Source organism: Liolophura sinensis, chromosome 9, assembly GCF_032854445.1.
Source record: "Liolophura sinensis isolate JHLJ2023 chromosome 9, CUHK_Ljap_v2, whole genome shotgun sequence".
NCBI lineage: Eukaryota > Metazoa > Mollusca > Polyplacophora > Chitonida > Chitonidae > Liolophura > Liolophura sinensis.
This window is the reverse complement of record NC_088303.1, coordinates 3,682,935-3,704,907: the sequence shown is the minus strand read 5'-3', so window position 1 is coordinate 3,704,907 and position 21,973 is coordinate 3,682,935. Positions and strand designations below refer to the sequence as shown.

The 21,973-nt window shown below is 38.1% G+C and overlaps 2 protein-coding genes across 2 annotated transcripts; one reads left to right on the top strand and one right to left on the bottom strand.

Annotated features, from left to right (window-relative positions):
- Nucleotides 1–1,469: 1,469 nt before the first annotated feature.
- LOC135475523 (transmembrane channel-like protein 3) lies at nucleotides 1,470–20,841 on the top strand. Its single transcript, XM_064755448.1, has 20 exons — nucleotides 1,470–1,602; nucleotides 4,873–5,031; nucleotides 5,417–5,519; nucleotides 6,218–6,337; nucleotides 7,248–7,326; nucleotides 7,762–7,831; nucleotides 8,358–8,464; nucleotides 9,211–9,258; nucleotides 9,933–10,069; nucleotides 10,783–10,930; nucleotides 11,373–11,422; nucleotides 12,393–12,540; nucleotides 12,755–12,864; nucleotides 13,135–13,243; nucleotides 13,666–13,836; nucleotides 14,769–15,043; nucleotides 17,806–17,961; nucleotides 18,878–18,956; nucleotides 19,342–19,390; nucleotides 20,390–20,841. Exons 2-20 carry the CDS (start codon nucleotides 4,890–4,892, stop codon nucleotides 20,407–20,409), a joined length of 2,121 nt encoding a protein of 706 aa, XP_064611518.1. The 5' UTR covers nucleotides 1,470–1,602; nucleotides 4,873–4,889; the 3' UTR covers nucleotides 20,410–20,841.
- LOC135474915 (GATA zinc finger domain-containing protein 14-like) lies at nucleotides 15,339–16,799 on the bottom strand. The gene is given in 3 exon segments (XM_064754600.1): nucleotides 15,339–15,932; nucleotides 16,047–16,277; nucleotides 16,512–16,799. Coding segments are annotated over 3 exon segments (1,113 nt in total).
- Nucleotides 20,842–21,973: the final 1,132 nt, after the last annotated feature.

The following is a 21,973-nucleotide window of genomic DNA, read 5'->3' as shown; positions in this document are numbered from 1 at the left end:
GGACTTTCCTCTACAACACAAGGATGTGTCATCTCAAAATTTTACATTTCTTTCTTTTTGACCAAAAAACTGCCCACATCGGCGTGTCCCATCAGAAATCAAAACACAACAGGTGGCGCTTCGGGGAGATAACTCCTCACTTCCAAGGATGTAGCTTCCATCGTGGCGCAAATAAATAAATAAACATCTATGTATTCACCATACAAAAGGAAACCATTTCCACAGAGAAAGATCTTGGTGCCATTCAGAAAACCCTTTTGTTTTCCGTCCGGAATGAAAACGTTTCCACTATGTACGGTGCCTAAAACAAGGAAAGGGAAAAGATTTTTAAAAAACAATATCTCCAATATTTTGATATTCCGTCGAGTTTTATGGGTGCATACAATTTAGGCAGATTTGGTTTCCAGTTTTCCGTTCCTGCAGTAACGCTGTTATATTTTACTAATCTAACATAGAGCCTAACACTTGAATACAAGTGCTATACCTACATGTACTTGAAACGTTAAGGCCCCAGATATGATGGTCGATATCGTAACTGACACTGGTCCACGAGATATTGACCACTAAAAACTTAAATTAAGTTAATGTTAAGTATAAGTATGCCTAGTAGATAAGTGAGATTATAACTAGCGGTACTTGTAGTATATTGCAGTACTCTCACGAGATGCTTGTGGAACACAGGTGAGAATAAGCGATGGGTGACTCTCGTAGCCTATACTGTCGTTTGCGCAGAGTATAGGCCTAAATAACGTTCGTTGAAAACCACTGAATTGTTTTCCATCAATATGATGTGCATATCTGTGCTCATGTATGTGGGCAAGTCCGTCAGTAACTTGCCAAAGGAAATGTGGTTTACCACAATCGCTCCGCCCATAAAACTGATCACCATCGAATGAATGAACAATTTTTGAACAATACAGGGCACTATAAAACAATCAAATAAATAATTTGATATAATTGGTATAGTGATATTATAAGTATCATTGTTTATCAGAAGTTAACTGTCTCACAAGTTCCCGTAACATATTATGGCCGAGTTGCCAGTTGGCTTAGTGACGTATGTGTGACCTCTGTCCCCAAATCAACAAAACTAGGGGCCTACATATTCACGATGTATACTTCATACTTTGTTTACCCAAGGTATATAACCAACGCACGCTTACATATAAATACTATGTGCATCCATACATATATCGCCGAGTGCAGTCTCAGATTTCTCGGTATGATCGATATGTTGATACGAAAAGCAGAGGTTAAAGGTCATGATCGTGCTGGTTATCAAGATGTGTCGTGGCCTGTTTGTATGTTCATCAAAAACTGTTCAATACAGTTTGCACAGATGTAGACCATTATGTAGGCCAGTATGTATATCTCGTCATATGAAAGAAAATCTATTAAGTCCCATAATCATTGCACGTGTACATACTATCATCCTTCGTGTGACAGTAGGCCTATTCATGTCAGTATATCGGAACAAGAAGCTGCACAAAGAGAGTGTTAGAGATTAAAAATACAGGTTCTTTGTAGATTAAGGTAAAAGTGACGCACCTATAATCGACAGGTAATCAACAGCTATACGTGATTACGAGATGAGATGATCAGGTAAGTGTAAATAAGTAATCGACCATTGCAACTTTTGTTTTGTGATCTTGTCATCGGTTTCTTAAAAAAATGATCGCCATCGTAGATATAAATTAAAAAATTCTCAACGGAATATACCGTTAAGCAACAGTCAAATAAATTATTCAATTTATTATTTATTCATTTTATTTAACGTAACACGGCTCACAGGTTATGTCAGGGCTTCCTCCAGTAAATGACGTCACCTTAATCTGCTACAGGTGTGTATTTACGGACGGACATCTTCTTGCACGATTGAGGTCTCTAAATAGATTTTCCTGACGTGTTGTGGATTTGTCTCTCAGGTCCACTACGTGCAACATACATGTAGGCTACCAAGCTTAGTTTAATGTTACATTGACACTGTATTGTCATTTTACGTTGCCCCACAGAAGGTGGAAAAGTACTATTATAGTTGTGCAATTTATATTATTAGATACAGTAACATTTATTTGTGCCTAGGACGCACAAGCTTTTCTTGCAATGGTTATAGACGTGAACCATGGCTATTGTGTAAGGCCTATTCCATTATGTGATGAACGGCTAAATGCAATCAAGCAGAATCCCATCAGGCTGGAGTATACGCCTAGGGAACTCATTTGTATTTAATTGTTGTTTGACGCCATACTAAAGAATTTTTCACTGATAAAAAGATGATTAGTTTATAGATGGAGGAAATCTGAATAAACTGTCCGTGGATCAGTTGGTTAGCGCGCTAGCACAGCGTAATGGCCCAGGGGCCTCTCACCAATGTGGTTTCTATGAGTTCAGCTCATACTGGTTTCCTCTCCGGCCGTACATGGGAAGGTCTGCCAGCAATCTGTAACCTCCCACCAATGAAATATTCTTGAGTATGGCGTAAAACACCAATCAAATAAATAAATATAACATTTAGAGTGAGTGAGTGAGTGAGTGAGTGCGAGGGGTTTAACGTCGTGCTTAACAATTTTTCAGTCATATGACGACGAAGGAATCCTTAGAGTGCATGTAATGTGCCTCCTTGTTGCAGGACGGATTTCCACCGCACTTTTATCTAGTGTTGCTTCACTGAGACGACTTACCGAGGTTAAGTAAGCTGCCCCGCCCGAACCATTATACTGATACGGGTCAACCAGTCGTTGCACTATCCCCTTCATGCTGAATGCCAAGCGAGGAAGTTACGACTTCCTCTTTTAAGGTCTTAGGTGGGACTCGACCCAGGATTAACATTTAGAGAAAGGAATATTAAAACGTTATGCGCATGAATACATGATATTATAAGCTCCTGCAATTATGTTCAAGAAAATTATCGAGAGAAGAAATTGTGGGCCAACATGCATTTATATAGCTCTAACATTTTAGAAGTCATATACCTGTATCTGAATTGATTACAGGGTAAATGACGATCTGATTACTACAGCAATAAGAGACACCACTGTGTCATCTTATATATGGTTTTAACCACCAAAGATATAATTCTGCCTTCCTAAAACTTTTGGAGTTATATTCCATAACAAGATGCAACATACCCAGAGGCAGAGACGAAGTGCTTGTGGTGATCACGATGTACTGCCCGCTTTACATGCAAGTGATACACCTGGTGCATGTTTAACTTAACAACATGAATACCCCCCACCCCCACCCCACCCCACTTCTTAGTGTCACAGTGTACCTACACGCATAAACACCCCGATGATGTAAGACACACTACCGCATGATTGTGAATATGTCCCCCATATGGGCCATATGTGACCATCGGAACAAACAAAATTTAGATCGATTGGCAGCATTACGCGAATTACATTCGACTTTACTGACTAAATGCCAGCTATGCAGAAAAGGGACACGATGCTGTGGTTATAACGAACCTGTGGTGCCTTATTAGGTCCAGGTAATGTACAAGTACATGTATATGCAGTTCACCTGTGTAATACTCAGCTGAAGTAAATGCATGGAGGGTAGTGACAAGGTAGGCCTAGTCTTGTGGTCCGTTATTCATCTGTCGATATGAAAGTTATTACATATACGCTACAAGAAATGTCCTTACTCTAAGAGATACAGGTCAAAACATACCAATCCATTCAGATTTAATGGTAAGTAAACAATATATGCCAAAAAATAGAATGTTTATGTAGGCTACATATATATGGAAAGAATATGCTACTTTCACATTATCAAACATTAAACAGCAGCTATAGCTGTTAAATTCTCATTTTAGGTAGATTCCAGTTTCCATTACAAAAATGTTACGAAAACATGGAAGAAATTAAACTTAAAATTTCAGTGGCGTTTTCAAATAAAAAATTTATGTTTAGGCTCTTTCCTTCCTAAATATTATTTTGGTTCCAGGAATCATGTTTTGTGAAAAAAAAAATGAAAATGTGTTCAAGTGAAAAATATGTTCTGTGTTGATGTATACATTTTAAATTTATAATATGGGTTTCCAGCGCTTGGCTTGTTAAGTTCTAAAAATAGTTTCCAGTATCTACCGCTGTAAATACATGTATGTAAATTGTACCAGGAGATGAAAAAAAGCAATGTATAGGTCACGTGGTTTGCTAAATTTTAAAATACAGAGAACATTAGTGATTCTAAGGCGAATCGGCTAAATAAGACTTATCTGGGTCATATGGCTTAGCGGCCATATTGGAGTATATGCTGCTCAGCTAAAAGCATCTTCTCAAGAACTACTGATCAGAATCTCTTGACATTTTAGATATGATAAGTTCAAAACAAAGTGTTAGAAAGTATGTTGAAAATGAATTTTGTCAACATGCAAATTAGACATCTATTCTGGCTACAGTGAAAAAATTATAATGATATATGCCAGACGGGTGCAAGTTTTGATAAACCACTAAAGAAATGTGATGCGTTTCACTTGTTTTAAACAGTGCTTTGCGATCCCTTACGCGTACAAATAGCTATGACGTCACACAGCGTGCAGAGTAAAACTAAAGCGGCCACGACAGTATGATAGCTGGCAAACGGTCACATCATGTAACCGGTGAAATTCGGTTTCAAATTCACCAAGGTAATTGCCAATGTTGAATACGAAATTGTGTCCGACTGCCTGACTTGACAGTCGAGAAAATCAGGAAATTCGGAGAACTGCAACCGTATAATGGGATGAAGTACATCCATATAACCTTATTATTCACATATTCGAATGTTAAAAGGAGCCTCCGGCTTGACTATGGCGTAAAACACCAATCAAATAGATAAACAAATAAATTACTATGCTCTATATTCAAACCTTTATGCTTCTCTCTTTAGTGTACATGATTTGAGAAATGGCCAGTCCTGATACTACAGAATCCATTGACCTGTCGGACAGTTCCCTGCTCTTGTCGTCTGAGGTTGTCCCTGGTTACCGCACGTACGGCAGTGTAGACTCACCTGTTTTCGATGACGACGAAGCTCCCCCTGGTGGTGGTAAGTTGATGATTTACTTCTTGCATATTTCACTGATGTGTATAAAACTGATTTTGTGCAAATGAAAATATTAACTCTTGGGTTGAAATTCCAGTTAGACCGCTTTTTTTTCTAATTTCAGTAAAAACTTTTTTCTCTTACTTATCAGCGATATAGAACACTTCTGTTGTATACATGTACTTGCGTGAGAATTCAGAGTAAGCGCTTTATTTTATTTTCTCCTTTCTCTTCTTTTTGTTGTTATTATTTTTTTTTTTCGCATTTTTCTTTTCCTTCAATATTTTTTGTGGTGGATTTATTGCTGGATCCGTGTAAGTTGAGGATAGCTATGGGAATATGGAAAATACACGCTGGCTCAGACTGATACAAGCTGTGTGTGTTTCAGAAAATGGTGATAAACATGTGGCATCGGAAAGTGTGATTCAAACTGAAGACGATGCGGCAGACCACGCCGTCAGAGAAGCCAAATTCAGAGCGGTGTATCAAAGGTCAGGAGTGTCACGAATCACATGTACTCTCTTAAATGTAAAATGTTATATATATTAATAATATTAATGTTAAACCAAGCATTTCTGCAGTAGTGGGGGCAGGGTGTGGTGGGGAGGGGGGGGGTGTATTCTAATGTTGGACTAGCACTTTCTAAAGAAATTTTAACACATTACACACTGATGTTGTAATGTAACACTTTCTTTTGTCATATAACACTTTTAGGTGTTCTCTTTCGCATTGTAAATGCAACAGATCTTCTAATCTAATATTCTATTGCAACCTGCAAACACGCCTTACGTACGGTAACATTTGAAAACGTTGGCACTCATATTTTACAGCATTTAACATTGGTTTTGGAAGAGATCATATTGGTGACAGAGATGTCTTCTGCCCAATATGCAATCTAATTCTGTTTAACTGACAGTATTATACTGTACTTTCTTATTTACGTGAAAGTATCATACATTAATATCTAATGTCATAAAATTGCATAGAAAGTTAGCTTGTGCTTGCCTGTTGTTTGTGGTGGTGATATGTAACATGGAGTTCATTCTTCGTAGTTATACACTGTACTTTCTCTTCTGATACCTGTACATTGTCACATGAAAAACTTACCTGTGCATTTTTTTGTCCGCAATCTACAAATTTACTTTGAACCATGCTTCACCCGATGATATCGCCGCATATTTCTTTGCAGAAATGCGAATTCCGGAAATGCCAACTTGCATGCAGGGAATCACCCCAAAAAGGGTCATCGGTATCTTGAGCGCCTGCGTGAAATGCCCTGGTCCATGAAGGAAAAACTCAGTGAAGCAAAGTATGGAAAATATAGTGGGAAAACATGACAGTGTACAGTACAATACATGAAGGTGTGGAAAGCGTAATCTAACAGACCGTAAAGCCAAAGAGAATCGCGGCTTTGCCAAAATGACGTTTCGTCGTCATATGTATGAAAAAAATTGTTGAGTACAACGTAAAAACTCATACATACATATTCGCGCACCTGTTATAGAGTTAAAATGATTCTAAAGTTTGGAAACGTTATAATGCGACCCATTTATTAATGTAGGAACTGTGTAACCTATTTTGAACATGCTGTAGCATATGCACAGGGGAGACTGATATTTTGTGACATGATTATTTGGAGTATTCTTTGAATTATTTGCACTGAGTGAAAAGTTTGGGAAACTGAGTTATACAATTGAGCTGATTCAACTCTAATTCATATGACCAGATCAGCTGAGTCAGGAAACTCATCTAGTTATATTCTCACTTGGTGTAGGAAAACTTACAGAAGTCACGTGACCAATAGTAAGGAGCCTAGACATTGCCGAAAATCAAATAGAAAATCCATTGCTAAAAATAAATAGAAAACCATTGTCAAATATCCAGTAGACTTACATTGCCAAAAATTCAACACAAACCCCGTGGTCGAAAATCCATTAGGCTGACAATGACAACAAATCCAACAAAAACACATTGTCGAAAATGAAGCAGACTGACATTGCTGAAAATTCAACCAATTGTCGTAAATCAAATAGACTGATTAACCCTAGTCTGTAAGTATATACAGCACATGTGCCAAATAACGATTCTAATGTAGGCAACAGACCAAAAACATTTAAAAGAAAACTTTACCTGTCGATAAAAGGTTTTAGCTAGATAACTGTTTGGGGGTACTGGTCTCCCTCTATTCAGCCATCTAACTAAACTGTTTCCCTGAACAGACGCGTTCGGGCTGAGCTTGGAGAAGAATACTTCAATGTAAGAGGGAGGCGGAATTTCATCCAAAAAAGCGCAAAAACGGTATGTAAACTGTTATTACATGTTGTGTATTTGTATACTTTCTGTATTAATATCTATGGTGAAATATTTACTATATAATTCATGAAAACTAAGAATACTGGATAGTTTTCATATCTCTTCCCTTGAAGACTATGGACCTTCGCTGAGAACATTTTTTGCACCTCGAATGGTATTCTCGCCACGATATGGCTGAAATATTGCCGATGTGGCGTTAAGCCATAATCATTCATTCATTCATTCTTCAGAATGGTCTACGAGTATATTGTGTACACGTCACTACTAAACGTGCATGCTAAAACAGACAACTGGCGCAAGGTTGAACTCCACCCGAGTAAAGATGTCATGTCAGACGGCTGGTGTGGCCTACGAGTGTCTGTTGTCTGTTACTCGTTACAAAAATAAATCAACCCAATATTGTTTTGTTGGAATTGACAGATTCAAAAGGGAAAGAAAAATTGGGAAGGTGGATTTGGTCTAATGGACAGAAGCATAAAGAAGATTCAGGGTATGCAGGACAGCCTGAGCAGGCCAATTTGATATGATTTGCAATAGTTGGACGATTTGTGAAACATTAATTAGACCGACATGTATAACAAAGGTACAGCTGTTTGATCATCGCAAGCATAACACCCAGTTGGTTTAACTTCTAATCGTGTATAATCAAGACTTTCAAATGAACACTCTGTCTACTTATTAGCTCGGTGTTCAATATTCGGAGATACTACCTGTAGCTGTTATCGGGTCTCTTCTACCCGGTAAAAGACAACAGTCTCTTCCAGACGGGCGTCTGGAAGGAAAGAAACATTGTCATATCATGGGACCAATTAACGCTGACTTCATACCCACGGAAACCAAGATCAGAAACATTTTTACATTAAAGTTTGTAATATTTATACATTCATTGCACGCGTGTTGTGTCGACTTAAAACATCATCGGGGATAATTTTTTGGCTGTTTTCTGTCCAACGTACGAGTGTTGATATTCCCTCTTATCGTCATCATTACGATATCGGCTATTTTCCTGTTTCCAGCATATTTCGGAAGTGGCGTTGCCTCCTACTTCATGTTCCTCAGGCGTATCATATGGCTGAATGTGGCTATTGCTTTGGTTGCATTCGGCTTTATCTCTGTTCCACAGGTAATTTTGACCATCTGGCATTTGTTACTGATCATAATATTCTATTATTTGTTCGTTTATTTAACGCCTTTATTATCGTCTTATATTAACCCAATGTAAAACTTCTGAAAGTAACTTGCTTGTAATATATATCTCGAAAAAGACAAAATTTTGTATATATACACCAAAATCCCCAACTAGAATTAGCTAGTTATATCCATAGTTACTAATATGAGAATAATTAAGTATTGAATGTTGTATATATTAGGGCGTTTCCCACGATTATTATTTCATGTATAGTAATTTAGCATGCAGCTAAGTATTTCCGATGCAGGTGACAACTACCGACAACTTTGAGCTGTGATTTACAGAAATGTAGAGATGAACCATTGACATTAAGATCACTAATTAATGGTAATTTGTGAAGACGTTTTGGTTATTGGCTTTCATCAGACTGTTACTCTCCATTCTGCCTTCACGGCTTCAGCTCCGGCTCATGCATGCTGGATTCCTCAGCGGTGGTATACGTCCGAAGATCTGTCAGGAATCTGCGGATGGTTGTGGGTTTCCCTCGGGTTCTGCCTGGTTTCCTCTCACCATCATGCCGTCGTATACGTGAAATAGTCTAACAATAGATACATCTCGTGGTAGTAGCCTACTTTGTGCGTGTATGTGAGCTGTATTTATGCATAGGGTACAGGGGAAGAGATGGCGTGTTCAAGTAATGTCGTCGCTTAGATATCTCCTCACGTTGTTGTTTTACACAGATCGTTATACAAGAAGGAACCGTTCTTGACTTGACTCAACACGGGCTGGTAGGTCTCCTTGTACACGTAATTTCGCATTTGTTTTCTTTCCTTTTTATTTGCTTTGTGTGTATTTTCTTATTTTTGGGATAACGTTATTCTAGCCAGATATAACGATGATGTCTTAGAAAGTTTGTATATTCTGTGTAAAACGGAATGTCCTCACATCCACTACAACTTCCATTACCAAAATATGCCCTCTTATAAGATTTTCCTATAGAGCCACTCAAAGCCTATTTTTAATAATTATGAAAATGCTTTTATCCACGACATATATAGATCCATATAGATAGAATACAAATAACACATTGATAGAAAGGTTTGGTTAACTAACTCAGAAATCTGAGTTATACAGTTGAGATAATTCATCACCGGAGTCATAAAAGATTAACCAAGTGAGTCAACAATATAACCAGATGACTTTCATGATTCAGTTTTCTTAGCAGAATTAGCTCAATCGTATAACTCGGATTTTGGGCTTATTTAATTGACCCAAACTTTTTTCTCAGTACAGCTGCATGTATTTTAGTGCAAATTACCAAAAATATATATAAAATCTTACCGCCTATTTAATTGCCGCGGCACTTCATTCGTAATGTAAACAGAAATACAATCGTAATTAATTCCTCGATCCTTTCCCAAGTACACATTTTGATACTTGACCTGTTTTCTCTCTCCACTAGGGTGCGCTACAGAACAGCATTGTGTTTTACGGCTATTACGAGGCTACCCAGAGTTTTGACCATTATGCCATGCCCTTGGCCTATCTGCTGACCGTGCTGGTCGTCATGTCAGTTTCTGTCGTTTCCATTGTCGTTTGGTAAGTGTGATGAGGTTTATGGATATAGACATTCTAATGCTGATATAAAGTTTCACAGAGAAACTTGGGTCCCTTTATAAATCGAAAACAAGAGTCAAAAGATATTCTATTTAGACATCAGTGTTTAAAGTTTGATTCAGAAAAAATTCGATATTTTTTTATTTTGAGAAAGCAAACCGTATATATCCAATCTTTTATAAACACATTATCACTTATGTAAATAGTTCAGTCTTTGAAATTTAGTTATGTAAACAGTGTAGAGTAAAACAACAGTAGCATAGACAGCGTAATGGCTGGCAAATGGCCAAGCGTACATGTAACCGGTGATATCTGAGCTATTGGCTCCGACACTCTCTCTCTACCACCATGACTTAAGCAGAATTAGATACAAAAAATACTGGTCTAGTTTTACCAAAATACTGTGTTCACATTCAATTTAATTTGATTTTTGTTCAGTGTTAACTTCACATTTAAATTAAGAGACAACACAGGACCAAATGTATATTTGCATCGATACAGTCTCCCACATAAAGTTTAAAAAGCATGACACTTTATTTTCGTGATGTTTTATAGCCGAGATGTCGCAAATCAAAGTAAGGTAAAAGGCGGACATCGAGTAAAGCGAGCGCGCCGCTTTGTTGTCAGTTTTAAGGGGAAAGTGGGATATTAGCATCTATTAAACATCTATACACGATTGCTCGATCTAATAACAGGATGGGCGTGAGTTACCGGAAGAGCAAAATGATGACAACAGAGGTGGAGTATATTTATGGCCAGCGCCTGTTTGGAGGATGGGATTTCTCGATCTACCGCCCAGATGGAGTGTTTGACCGCCAGCTGGCCATCAGGACGGACTTTCAAGTAGGATCACATGTATTTGACATAGACTCTCTACGGTGTGGCAGCAATACTGACAAAGTGGTGTTAAGCCATAATCATTCATTCAATCCATATAAGGCATATGGTCAAGTTGCCACAAATTTTCGGCACAGGCTATAATGTTTTGCAAAAGAGTATTTGCGGCCATTGACAGTATTGTACTGGGACGATAGAATATAGACGACCGCCATGTGTGCAAAGTATATTTAACAAAGTTAGTATTTCACACAGGGTCCTACATGTATTTTCAAATGTCATATCTATTTGAATTTTAATCTTTAGTATATCTAACTAAATACAGATATTAATTTTACAGTATATATATATATATATATGCATTTGAGAAAGTAATGTGAAGAGTATGTTCGTAAAGGCAATGAAATCTGAATTAAATTCGCTGTAACTTTAACCTCTCTATATGCAGGAGTTGATCTGGGAACACAAACTCACCGTACAAAAGGGATTTGCGTACAGGTTTGTATATAGACCTTATGTGAGACGCATTTAATATCTTGTTTAATATCACTGAGGACTTTTATTACAAGCCTTTAAGTATGTATAGCCTGAAATTGATGATATTAATTTCTAACAAATTTTGTGTTGTCCATTGTGACAGCCATGTCGTATTTATTCTGTAATTATGCATATGTGCGAAAGGTTTGTGCATATGTTCAATTGCTTTGCTCATCCACGCATTTGTGTATACATGTACATTTAATTTGCATGCGCAAAGCGCACTTTTCCAGGTACTGAACACTAAACTTCCTTACATAGCATCACACCAGCAACTAAGTTGTCAATCAGATGAACGGTTGTGGAGGGTATTGAATGATAGACAACATAAATACGCACATACGCACATACGCACATACGTACATACGTACATACATACGCACATACGCACATACGCACATACGTACATAGATACGCACATACGTACATACGTACATACATACGCACATACGCACATACATACGCACATACGCACATACGCACATACATACGCACATAAGCACATACGCACATACGCACATACGTACATACATACGCACATACGCACATACGTACATACATACGCACATACGCACATACGTACATACGTACATACATACGCACATGCATATATGCATATACATACTTACATACATACATACAAAGATTCCTTCTTTTGTAGTTAGAGATGAAAACTCTTGTACAAATCTTTTGTACGCATATAAAATGAATGAAAGAGTCTACATATCTATAAAATATTTTTCGCATGTGCACACGACATATGTGGGTTTGTATAGAAGATTTGTGAAAATATACAATAAACGCGTTCTTTTAGTATTGTACAAAAGAATGGGGCATATGGACAATTCATTTGCGCATATGTACAATCAGATAATAAGTACCTAAGAATAGGAACTTTTCAATTCAAATCGGTAAATGTATGATCCACTAGATGCTGCCTGTATGGTGTACGAGTCATCACAAATATAACAGTACTGGGTCTTCTCGCTGGAAGTGGCTACGCAATATTTTACGTCTCACAACACCAATTCGAGGAGAGTGTGTTTGGGACATACACCGATATCGTTGAACAATACAAGGTAGGCCCTCCGGTTGTTACACAGTAATTTGATTATTTAGTTGTTCTTTGTTCTAAAGCAGAACTCCAAAGACATAAGAAAATGCATTTGACTGAAAAACGTAATCCTAAAAAGTAAGTGGAAGAGTAATCAAAACATAAATATATTATACAACATAAATATATTATGCAACATGCAGTCGATAATCAGTCAAGTTTTTCTTTCCTTTCTCAAGCTGAGTGTTGTAGTTGCGGCGCTTAAGCTTTGTATGCCTATGGTTCTGGTAGTCATCGGTTACGTAGAAGACTGGACACCCAGATTTGGCTTCAACATCACTCTTGCCCGGTAAACTTATAAAGTCATCTTTTGGATTTGCATTTTGGATTAAATATCATAACCGGTCAAATCTGGCCTCGTGTCAATTTGCCTCAGTTAGGGTTTTTTGCTAACTTCTGATTAAATGCGTTAAAGTAAGAACTAATAGCCCAAAGGCTTAAGCAGAGTTTTTAAGGAAAATGCAGTGATGAAAATTCCATTTACATGATGACAATTATAAGGGATCAGTCCACCTGTAAAAGACCCACTGAGTAAATGTTCACCTGTTGATTTTGGCAGGACTACCTTTTTCTACTTCGCCAGTTTGCTCGTCTTCATACTATCGTTATTCGCCTCCTATAAAACAGAGACGTCGACAGAAGGCTGTATGAACGTGACATCAGCAGAGGTAAAACATCACTTTACAACGCATTGACCACGCCCGCTTGTCTCAGCGGGTTCAAACCCAGCCTTGTACCGGGAGTTTCTAGATTCCTCTGCTCTCGATGCCTTTGGAACGTAGGTGACAACCTTGGCTGTAGACCATTTGTCTCCCACCAATGTGGAATGCATATCTGTATATGACTAGTGGGGAAAATTCGCCAGTAACTTGCCATCGCAAGTGAAAACTTCTTGACTATGGTGTTACACAACCATGCAATCAATAGATAAAATAGCATAATCACTCAACAGGCCATGCTTCATTTGATTCAGACAATTCCGTGGGAAAAGCATGGTTGTTAAATACTAATGATTGTGAAAATAACAGATTATGAATCAAACAAATGTGGAACTGGATTCCTGACTGCACATTTGCAATTTCATTTCCAGCCGATGACACCTGTTGATCCAGAAGATGAACTGTCAAGTTGTTGGGAGACGGAGATAGGAGAGGAAGTATTCAAACTGATTCTATTAGACTTCGCCGCCAGCCTCACAGTAGTATTTGTGTTCGATATACTCCGAGCAGCTCTCGTAAAAAGTCACCTTTGTTGTGACAGAGTAAGTCTGAATAAATTAACACAGTTGCCGTTAGAATTCAAACAACCTGCGTATGGTAATGAAATTGTATTTGGTGTATGGAAGATCAAGTATGTAGGCCTCTGTACTTGACCACACGGAAAACTACCAATCTATGGCTTGTAGATAAGTAGCATTATTCCTATACATATTTGTATGCACACGTATTGCCTTGTTTGGGAATGAGTCAGTGATCATGGATTGATTTGGAGTGGAATTGGAAGGGCCCAGTTTGCATCGCGTATACATTCCTCGTACATAGCACAGAAGCTAACGAAGAAGGCAATCTGCGACAAAACAATCTTTTACAATCCTATATTGACGGAAATCACCGCGTAAAATGAAGTGAGTGACAGGAAATGTATGTTTACATGTGTTTTTTAGATTTTTAAAGTAGTCAAATGTTGGAATTGTGATGTGGCCTTTAGGATCATATTGCCAGTGACAAAGTGCATTCACTCTGACCTCATATCAGCTGTTTTCTTTATATTCACCTGGAATCGTTGTGAACATTATTTAAGTTATGTTTTATACTCGAGGGTTGTCAGAGCTATTTCAACGTACATTGGCAGCTGTGTTTAGAGTGGGAAATTCTTGAGTACGACGTAAAACACCAATTAAATAAATAAATAAATAAATAAATTTAGAGTGGGACAAACTTCTTGTCGTCTCAGATTACTTAAACACAAGTTAAATGGTTCATAAAACCCAACATAGAAATCAAACATCTGAATGCATTTAGATCTCTTAAAAACACCTAAAAAATGAAATTATATCTATGCTTAGCGTTCAGCTGCCCAACTGCATGAGGATCATTAATTAGCCTTCCTTAGCTTCCTTTTACCTTAATTATTTAGTTTACAGCAAACCGAACAATAAGCAGTAATTGAACGTACCATAATATCATTTTGCAGGTGACATACAACTCCTTCGACGTAACCGGAGGGGTTTTGGATGTTGTGTACTGTCAGGGCCTGATCTGGCTGGGGATCTACTTCTCTCCCCTGGTACCGCTCTTTGGGACGTTCAAGCTGCTGCTGACGTTCTTCATACGCTATATGGTGGCTCGTCTTGTCAACGTTCCACCTAAACAACTATATCGTGCTTCCAGGTCCGGCAATTTTAACATGGCCATTCTACTAGCAAACTTGTTTCTGTGCATGTACCCTCTCATGGTGGTGCTGTTCCAGTAAGTAGATCATTTCTGTCTGTCTGTATATGTAATCGTCGCGTTGTTTGACATTGATAAGGTAGTGTATTGCGCGTCACATTCATCCTGTAATGATGTATGGCGTAATGGTGACAAGATACTTGCTTATCTTCCAGTCATATAAACAATATTTGATACCTTCTAGCCTATGACATATTGCCATGGCAACAAGATGGCAAAAAAATGGGCTTTAGCAGTGTTAAGTGTGAAAAATGTCTGCATTGTTCTGTGATACATTGTTCTGTGATACATTGTTCTGTGATACATCGTTTTGTTATACATTGTTCTGTGATGCATCGTTCTGTGATTCATTGTTCTGTGATACATAGTTCTGTGATACATTGTTCTGAGATACCTTGTTTTGCTATGCATAGTTCTGTGATACATTGTTCTGTGATGCATCGTTCTGTGAATCATCGTTCTGTGATGCATTGCTCTGTGATTCAATGTTCTGTGATACATCGTTCTGTGACATACTGTTGTGTGATGCATCGTTCTGATATACATTGCTCTGTGATACATCGTTCTGTGATACATTGTTCTGTGATGCGTCATTCTGTGATGTATCGTTATGTGATACATTGTCCTGTGATACATTGTTCTGTGATGTATCATTCTGTGATGCATCTTTTTGTGATACATCGTTCTGTGATACATTGCTCTGTGATGCATTGTTTTGTGATGCATTGTTCTGTGATATAGCGTTGTACGCATGGTTCTGTGACGCATCATTTAGAGATTCATACTTCTGCGATGCACGGTTCTGTGATTCATTGTTCTGTGCCGCATAGTTCTGTGATGCATCGTTCTGTGAATAATTGCTCTGTGATGCATAGCGGTGTGAATCATCGTCCTGTGATGCATTATTCTGTAATGCATCGTTTTGTGATACATTGTTCTGTGATACATTGTTCTGTGATACATTGTTCTGCGGTACATTGTTCTGTGATACATTGTTTTGTGATGCATAGTTCTATGATGCATCATTCTGTGAATCATTGCTCTGTGATGCATAGCTCTGTGAATCATCGTTCTGTGATGCATTGTTCTGTGATGCATTGTTCTGCGATGCATAGTTCTTTGAATCATCGTTCTGTGATACATTGTTCTGTAATGCATCGTTTTGTAATGCACTGGTCTGTGATACATCATTCTGTGAGTCGTTGCTCTGTGATACATAGTTCTGTGATGCATCTTTCTGTAATGCATCGTTCTGTGATGCATTGTTTTATGATGTTTCGTTCTGTAATACATTGTTCTGTGATGCATCGTTCTGTGAATCATTGTTCTGGAATGCGTAGTTCTGTGAATAATCGTTTTGTGATGCATTGTTCTGTGTTGCATTGTTCTTTTAATCGTGGTTCTGTGATGTATTGTTCTGTGACGCATCGTTCTGTGATGCATCGTTCTGTGATGCATCATTTTATGATGTATTGTTCTGTAATACATTGTTCTGTGATACATAGTTCTGTGAATTATCGTCTTGTGATGCATAGTTCTGTGAACCATTGATCTGGGATGCATTGTTCTGTGATGCGTTGTTCTGTGATTCATTGTTTTGTGATGTATCGTTCTGTGATCCATTGTTCTGTGATTCAATGTTCTGTGAATCATCATTCTGTGATGCAGCGTTCTTTGAGGCATTGTTCTGTGAATCATCATTCTGTAATTCATTGTTCTGTGGTGCATCGTTTGATGATATATCGTTTTGTGATGAATTCTTCTGTGATTCCATGTTCTGTGAGGCATCGTTCTGTGAATCATCGCTCTGTGATGCATCATTCTGTGATGCGTTGTTCTGTGATGCATCGTTGTGTGAATCATCGTTCTATGGTACATTGTTCTGTGATGCATTGTTCTGTGTATCATCGTTCTTTGAATCATTATTTGATGAATGGTTCTATGATTCATAGTTCTGTAATGCATCGTTCTGTAATGCATCGTTCTGTGATATATCGTTTTGTGATGTATCGTTCTGTAATACATTGTTCTGTGATGCATCGTTCTGTGAATCATCGTTCTGTGATGCATAGTTCTTTGAATCATCGTTCTGCGATGTATTGTTTTGTAATGCATCTTTCTGTGATGCATCGTTTTGTGATGTATCGTTCTGTGATGAATTGTTCTGTGATGCATTGTTCTGTGAGCCATCATTTTAGTAATCATCATTCTGTGATCCATCATTCTATGATGCATTGTTCTGTGATGCATCGTTCTGTGAGGCATCATTTTAGTAATCATCATTCTGTGATGCATCGTTCTAAGATACATTGTTCTGTGATGCATCGTTCTGTGAATCATCGTTCTTTGAATCATCGTTCTGTGATGCATCTTTCTGCGATGCATAGTTTTATTATGCATTGTTCTGTGAATGATTGGTCTGTGATACATCGGTCTGTGATACATACGTGCATATGGCAGGAACAGTATCGCTGTCTCAGTACATATAAAAGTTCTCTTTTTTGAGACGCGAACAAAACACTTGATCAAAGGGATGCCATTAAACAAATGTACCAGCGGTGCACAAATTGTTTAATTTTATGTAGTACACAAATCGTGAAGCACTGATACACATATCGTGGATGTAATGACTGTCACACATTTATTTTAGACAGTATTTTTATACTTGTACACACGCGCCTTATGAACTCGCAGCACTCAAGCATAGACTTTGATCAAACTTTCGCAAACTTAACACGCTTTAGATTTCTAACTGTAAGGTGTGTGCGTGTATTTTGTAGACTACGTCCGTCTCGCCAGTGTGGCCCCTTTAGAGCCTATTGCTATGTTTATGAAGTTTTAACTACCCAAATCGGAGAAGTGCCGGAATGGCTGGGCAAAGCGATTGAGTTCGTGAGCTCGCCAGAAGTGATTATCCCAGTCCTCGTCCTGTTAGTGTAAGTATTGGTAGCATATTTTGTTTCTTCAGGGAATCGGGGGCGAAAAATTGTTTCAATCTTCGCCCTTGAACTGTAAGAATTGGTGGCGTTCTTCACTTGTTTCAGAAGATTGTGGATCAAAATCATCCTGTTACTATACATATATTGGTACATGTGGTATCCTTTGCCCAAAGAATGGTGAGCTAAAAGTCGTGCAGTCCTCAGTCTGTTACTGTCAGTATTGGTGGCTCACTTTGTTTGTTTAGAGAACTTTGCACAAGTCATTCGTTCTAGTCCTGTTACATGTACAGTTAAGACGCTTTGTTCAAGAGATCATTGCAAAAAACATCGAGTTAAGTATTGGCGATATACATGTTTCTTGGTTGTGAACACAATTACATTCCCAGAAAAATTGCAGACTATATTTTGTTTCATTCAATGTAGTCCCTGGGATTATAAAAGCTTACTCAATGGTTCATAATCATCAGGAAATAAATCCCAGAGTGTGGTAAATTCTGAAGTATGTGGATTACATACCATGGATAGGTACTTGTAAGCGGCCATGATGAATAGCACCTTTTTTAATGTATGAGCATATGAACGATGTAAGCTGTTGTCTGTGGCAACCTAACCTTTGCCAGAAGGGAGAAGTGATCAAAACCAGCCGTGTCCTGGTCGATTCAATGTACGGCAAGTTTGTTAGGCAAGGTATTGCGACTTCTTAAAGCAAACAGGTTCGCGTACGAGATCAGTCAATTGCTAAATCAGTGAATGTTAGATCTTTTGCCCTGTGGGTGAACTGAATGTGAACTTTCCTGGGCCTGTGTGATTTATGTGAACAGTTATGTACAACTAAACTCAGCTTGTCTTAGGACATATGCATGTACTAACTATAAGCTTTATATACAAAACTGTATACTTTTGATATTTTCAGGCTGGTTGTCATATACTATAAAATAAAATCCAGTTCTTACACAAATGTCATCAAAGAACTTCGAGAACAGCTGAAATTTGTAAGTATACATTAAAGATTTTTCTCTAACAACTTGTGACCTGTTTTTGATACGTTTTCTTTACAAATTACAACCATTTTTTACCCAATGTTTATTTCCATTCATTAAACTTTCGCTTTATTCGTGTTATGGTTTTATTTGTTAATACATTATGAGTACACTTACCACCCGTTCATTGTTTTAATCATTTTAGCCAGTTTAAATTTACAAAGTTGGAAAATATTACTGAAATAATGTATAAACAAAATGTAAACCCTAATCAAACAAGGATGTACCATTTCGTGATAATGCAGTTCTTTGGGTTGGTGAATTTGGTGAATTTTTTGTTTACTAAATCATTTGATGCATTCTTGAATTGTATGACCATCAAATTATGTTTTTGTAGGAGCGTCGTGAAGTGAGACGCCGCGTGTTCCACGTTGCAAGGACAACCCGTAAGTGTTTTAAAGTTGTGCATCTATTTGAAATATCAGGGCATTTTATTTATTTCGTCGTGTTTTACTATGAAAACAAAATCATGTCATTCATATGAAAGCGACAAGGTTCATTGTTGGTGCAAACCAGACAGAACCCAAAGGAGACCAATGGACACGTTTTTTGCTAGTTACCTGACACTTCATATGTCTTAAAGATTTGTCCAAGACGGCGAGTGTTAGATTCGAACTCACGACCCTATTGGTCAAGGGCCAGCAAGGGGCTCCCATCAATTACCTTGACCAGTCTGTCTGTCTTTCTGTCTGTCTGTCTGTCTGTTTGTGTGTGTATGTCTGTGTGTGCGTGTCTATGTGCGTGTGTGTGTGTCTTTTGGCTTGTCTGTATGTGTCTGTCAGTGTGTGTCTGTCCGTCTGTGTTTGTGTCTGTCTGTGTGTCTGTGTGAGTGTCTGTCTCTGTCTATCTGTCTGCCTCTCTGTCTGTCAGGATGACATTTTCTACAAAGGTTATTGGCCATTAAATGTTGGTGGTGATCTGGAGTTATCGACCTTTAACAGCCATTCTGGTTAACGGCTGGTGTACGAATATCTGTTTCGACGCATAGATCAAGATATTCAGTATTTGTACAAAAGTCAAGCTAAAGTGTAAGATTTACTTAGTGTACTCATCTTCACAGTTTGAGATGTGGTGCACTCAGCAAGGCCGTATGCACAGTCAGTTCCCTGAAGCCCACTTGTCTTCCGCCAATATGCTGTGCATATCAGTACCTCACACGTTCGTCACTATCAGACTTGCCAAAGCCCCGTGGTTATCGGATATACCGGTAACCTAGCTCAACCCCTAAAGCTGACAGCAATCGTAGAAGTGAAAAGCTCTTGAACAAGCCAGTAAATAACAAGCAAAGACGTAAATAAGTACAGATACAAACACACACTACGGACATTTATAGTTGCTTGTATTATTATTTCCGTTTTTTGTATTATATGTAATGATTATTTCAGATGCCAAACCCGTAACATGAATGTGGATTACTCATCAAAATTTGGAAAAGTAAATGCAGGACATTTGGACTGCTGTCCAAGTTCAGCTGGAGTCGATCTCTACCACTGACATCATCACTGTCATTTCTCGCTTCCAGATGAGGGCCACGACAGCAAAGATTCTAAAGATACTTGAGATTGTACTAAAAATATTATTGTACTTACACTCATATGTACCATACATACCTTAAATGACAAAACATAATTAAACTGTAGCTTCGGCTGCAAACAGTATTACACATGTTCTTATTATTGCTCTTTTTAATTATAGGAATTAAAAGAATAAAATAATATACTCTTAGTTGTTTCGGAAGACGTGATGCCAGCAGAAATAGCTGCGTTCTTGGGTTATATAAATAACTTCCGCCTGATGGGTTAAAATTGATAATTATGGCGGTGCTCAAAATTTTCTTAATGTACCGGCTTTGGTTAACTTTGAACTGCGATGTCTCGTTATGCAAGAAAGCAAAAATAAAAATGTACGCTGTTTAAACTATATGTAGTATACTTTATCCATGCATATGTACATTTAGTCTAGTGTAGTCTTTACTTTTAAATGTACTATCCAATGGGAATTAACGTGACATAATTCGGCAATGAGGCCGGGTCGTAATTAAGTGGTCAACACCCTAACCCGTGATTCTCATCGATGGCGTATTAAGTGGCGTTCACACGGTGCGACTGCCGTGTCGAATACAGTTAGTCAAACGAATTAGAACATGCACTATTGCATGCGATTGCTGCACTCTTTAAATCGCATGGTTTCGCCCCCGCTGACGATATATAGACTTGTCCTTGTCTTAATTTCGTTCAACGTGTGCAATTCGACGAGTCGATCGTGTGATCGCAGTTTTAGGACATGTTTTTGTATTAGATCACAGCTATATATTGTTAGAAATATATTGACAGTTTCTTAATATAATAATAATAATTCATCAAAAGTAGTGAAATGATGTAGAGCAAATTCTATGGTAGTAAAGAGCGAGGTTGTCTGTCACGTATTTGAAACTGTGGAGATTTCAACTTAGCAAAGTGTGAGATTTTTTTCCAGAAAACTTAAAAAAGTGCTTAGTTTTTATCCGAAATTAATTGATTGGCTGATTGATGTGAAAGAACCGTAAGGTAGCGCTAGTGTGAAGCCGAATCTCGAGCCTTTGTTACGTCAAAAAATGATTCAAGTCAACTTAAACAAGGTTATTATGTATCAGTTTCTATTGTAAAGTCATCGTTTTTGGCAAAGACTGAAAGACCAAAAGGGCGAAAGAAAGGTACGAAAGGGTGAGGCGAAAGTGCAAAAGAGCGAGGTGGCAAAACCTCGTTTTATTGCTGCGCACTTTCGTAATGTTGTTTCGCCCTTCCATCGTTTTAACTTTTGGCATTAACTTCTCCTAACAATTATCAGCAGACGAAAGTATGCGTGGCCCCTATCGACTTCCCTCGCTTAATGTGACATTAAAATGAGGTGAGAAATGAAAATTTCACGTCAATAAAATGGCACTAGGGTCCTGTGTCTGGGCGTTTGCTGGGTACCCAATGAGCTTGCAC

What these genes read in the sequence shown, in the direction of transcription:
- LOC135475523 (XM_064755448.1), top strand. Translation starts at nt 4,890, where the DNA reads ATGGCCAGTCCTGATACTACAGAATCCATTGACCTGTCGGACAGTTCC. An exon ending in CGAAGCTCCCCCTGGTGGTG is followed by an intron (nt 5,032 to 5,416) that starts GTAAGTTGATGA and finishes TGTGTGTTTCAG; the next exon opens with AAAATGGTGATAAACATGTG. An exon ending in ATATCGTTGAACAATACAAG is followed by an intron (nt 12,541 to 12,754) that starts GTAGGCCCTCCG and finishes TCCTTTCTCAAG; the next exon opens with CTGAGTGTTGTAGTTGCGGC.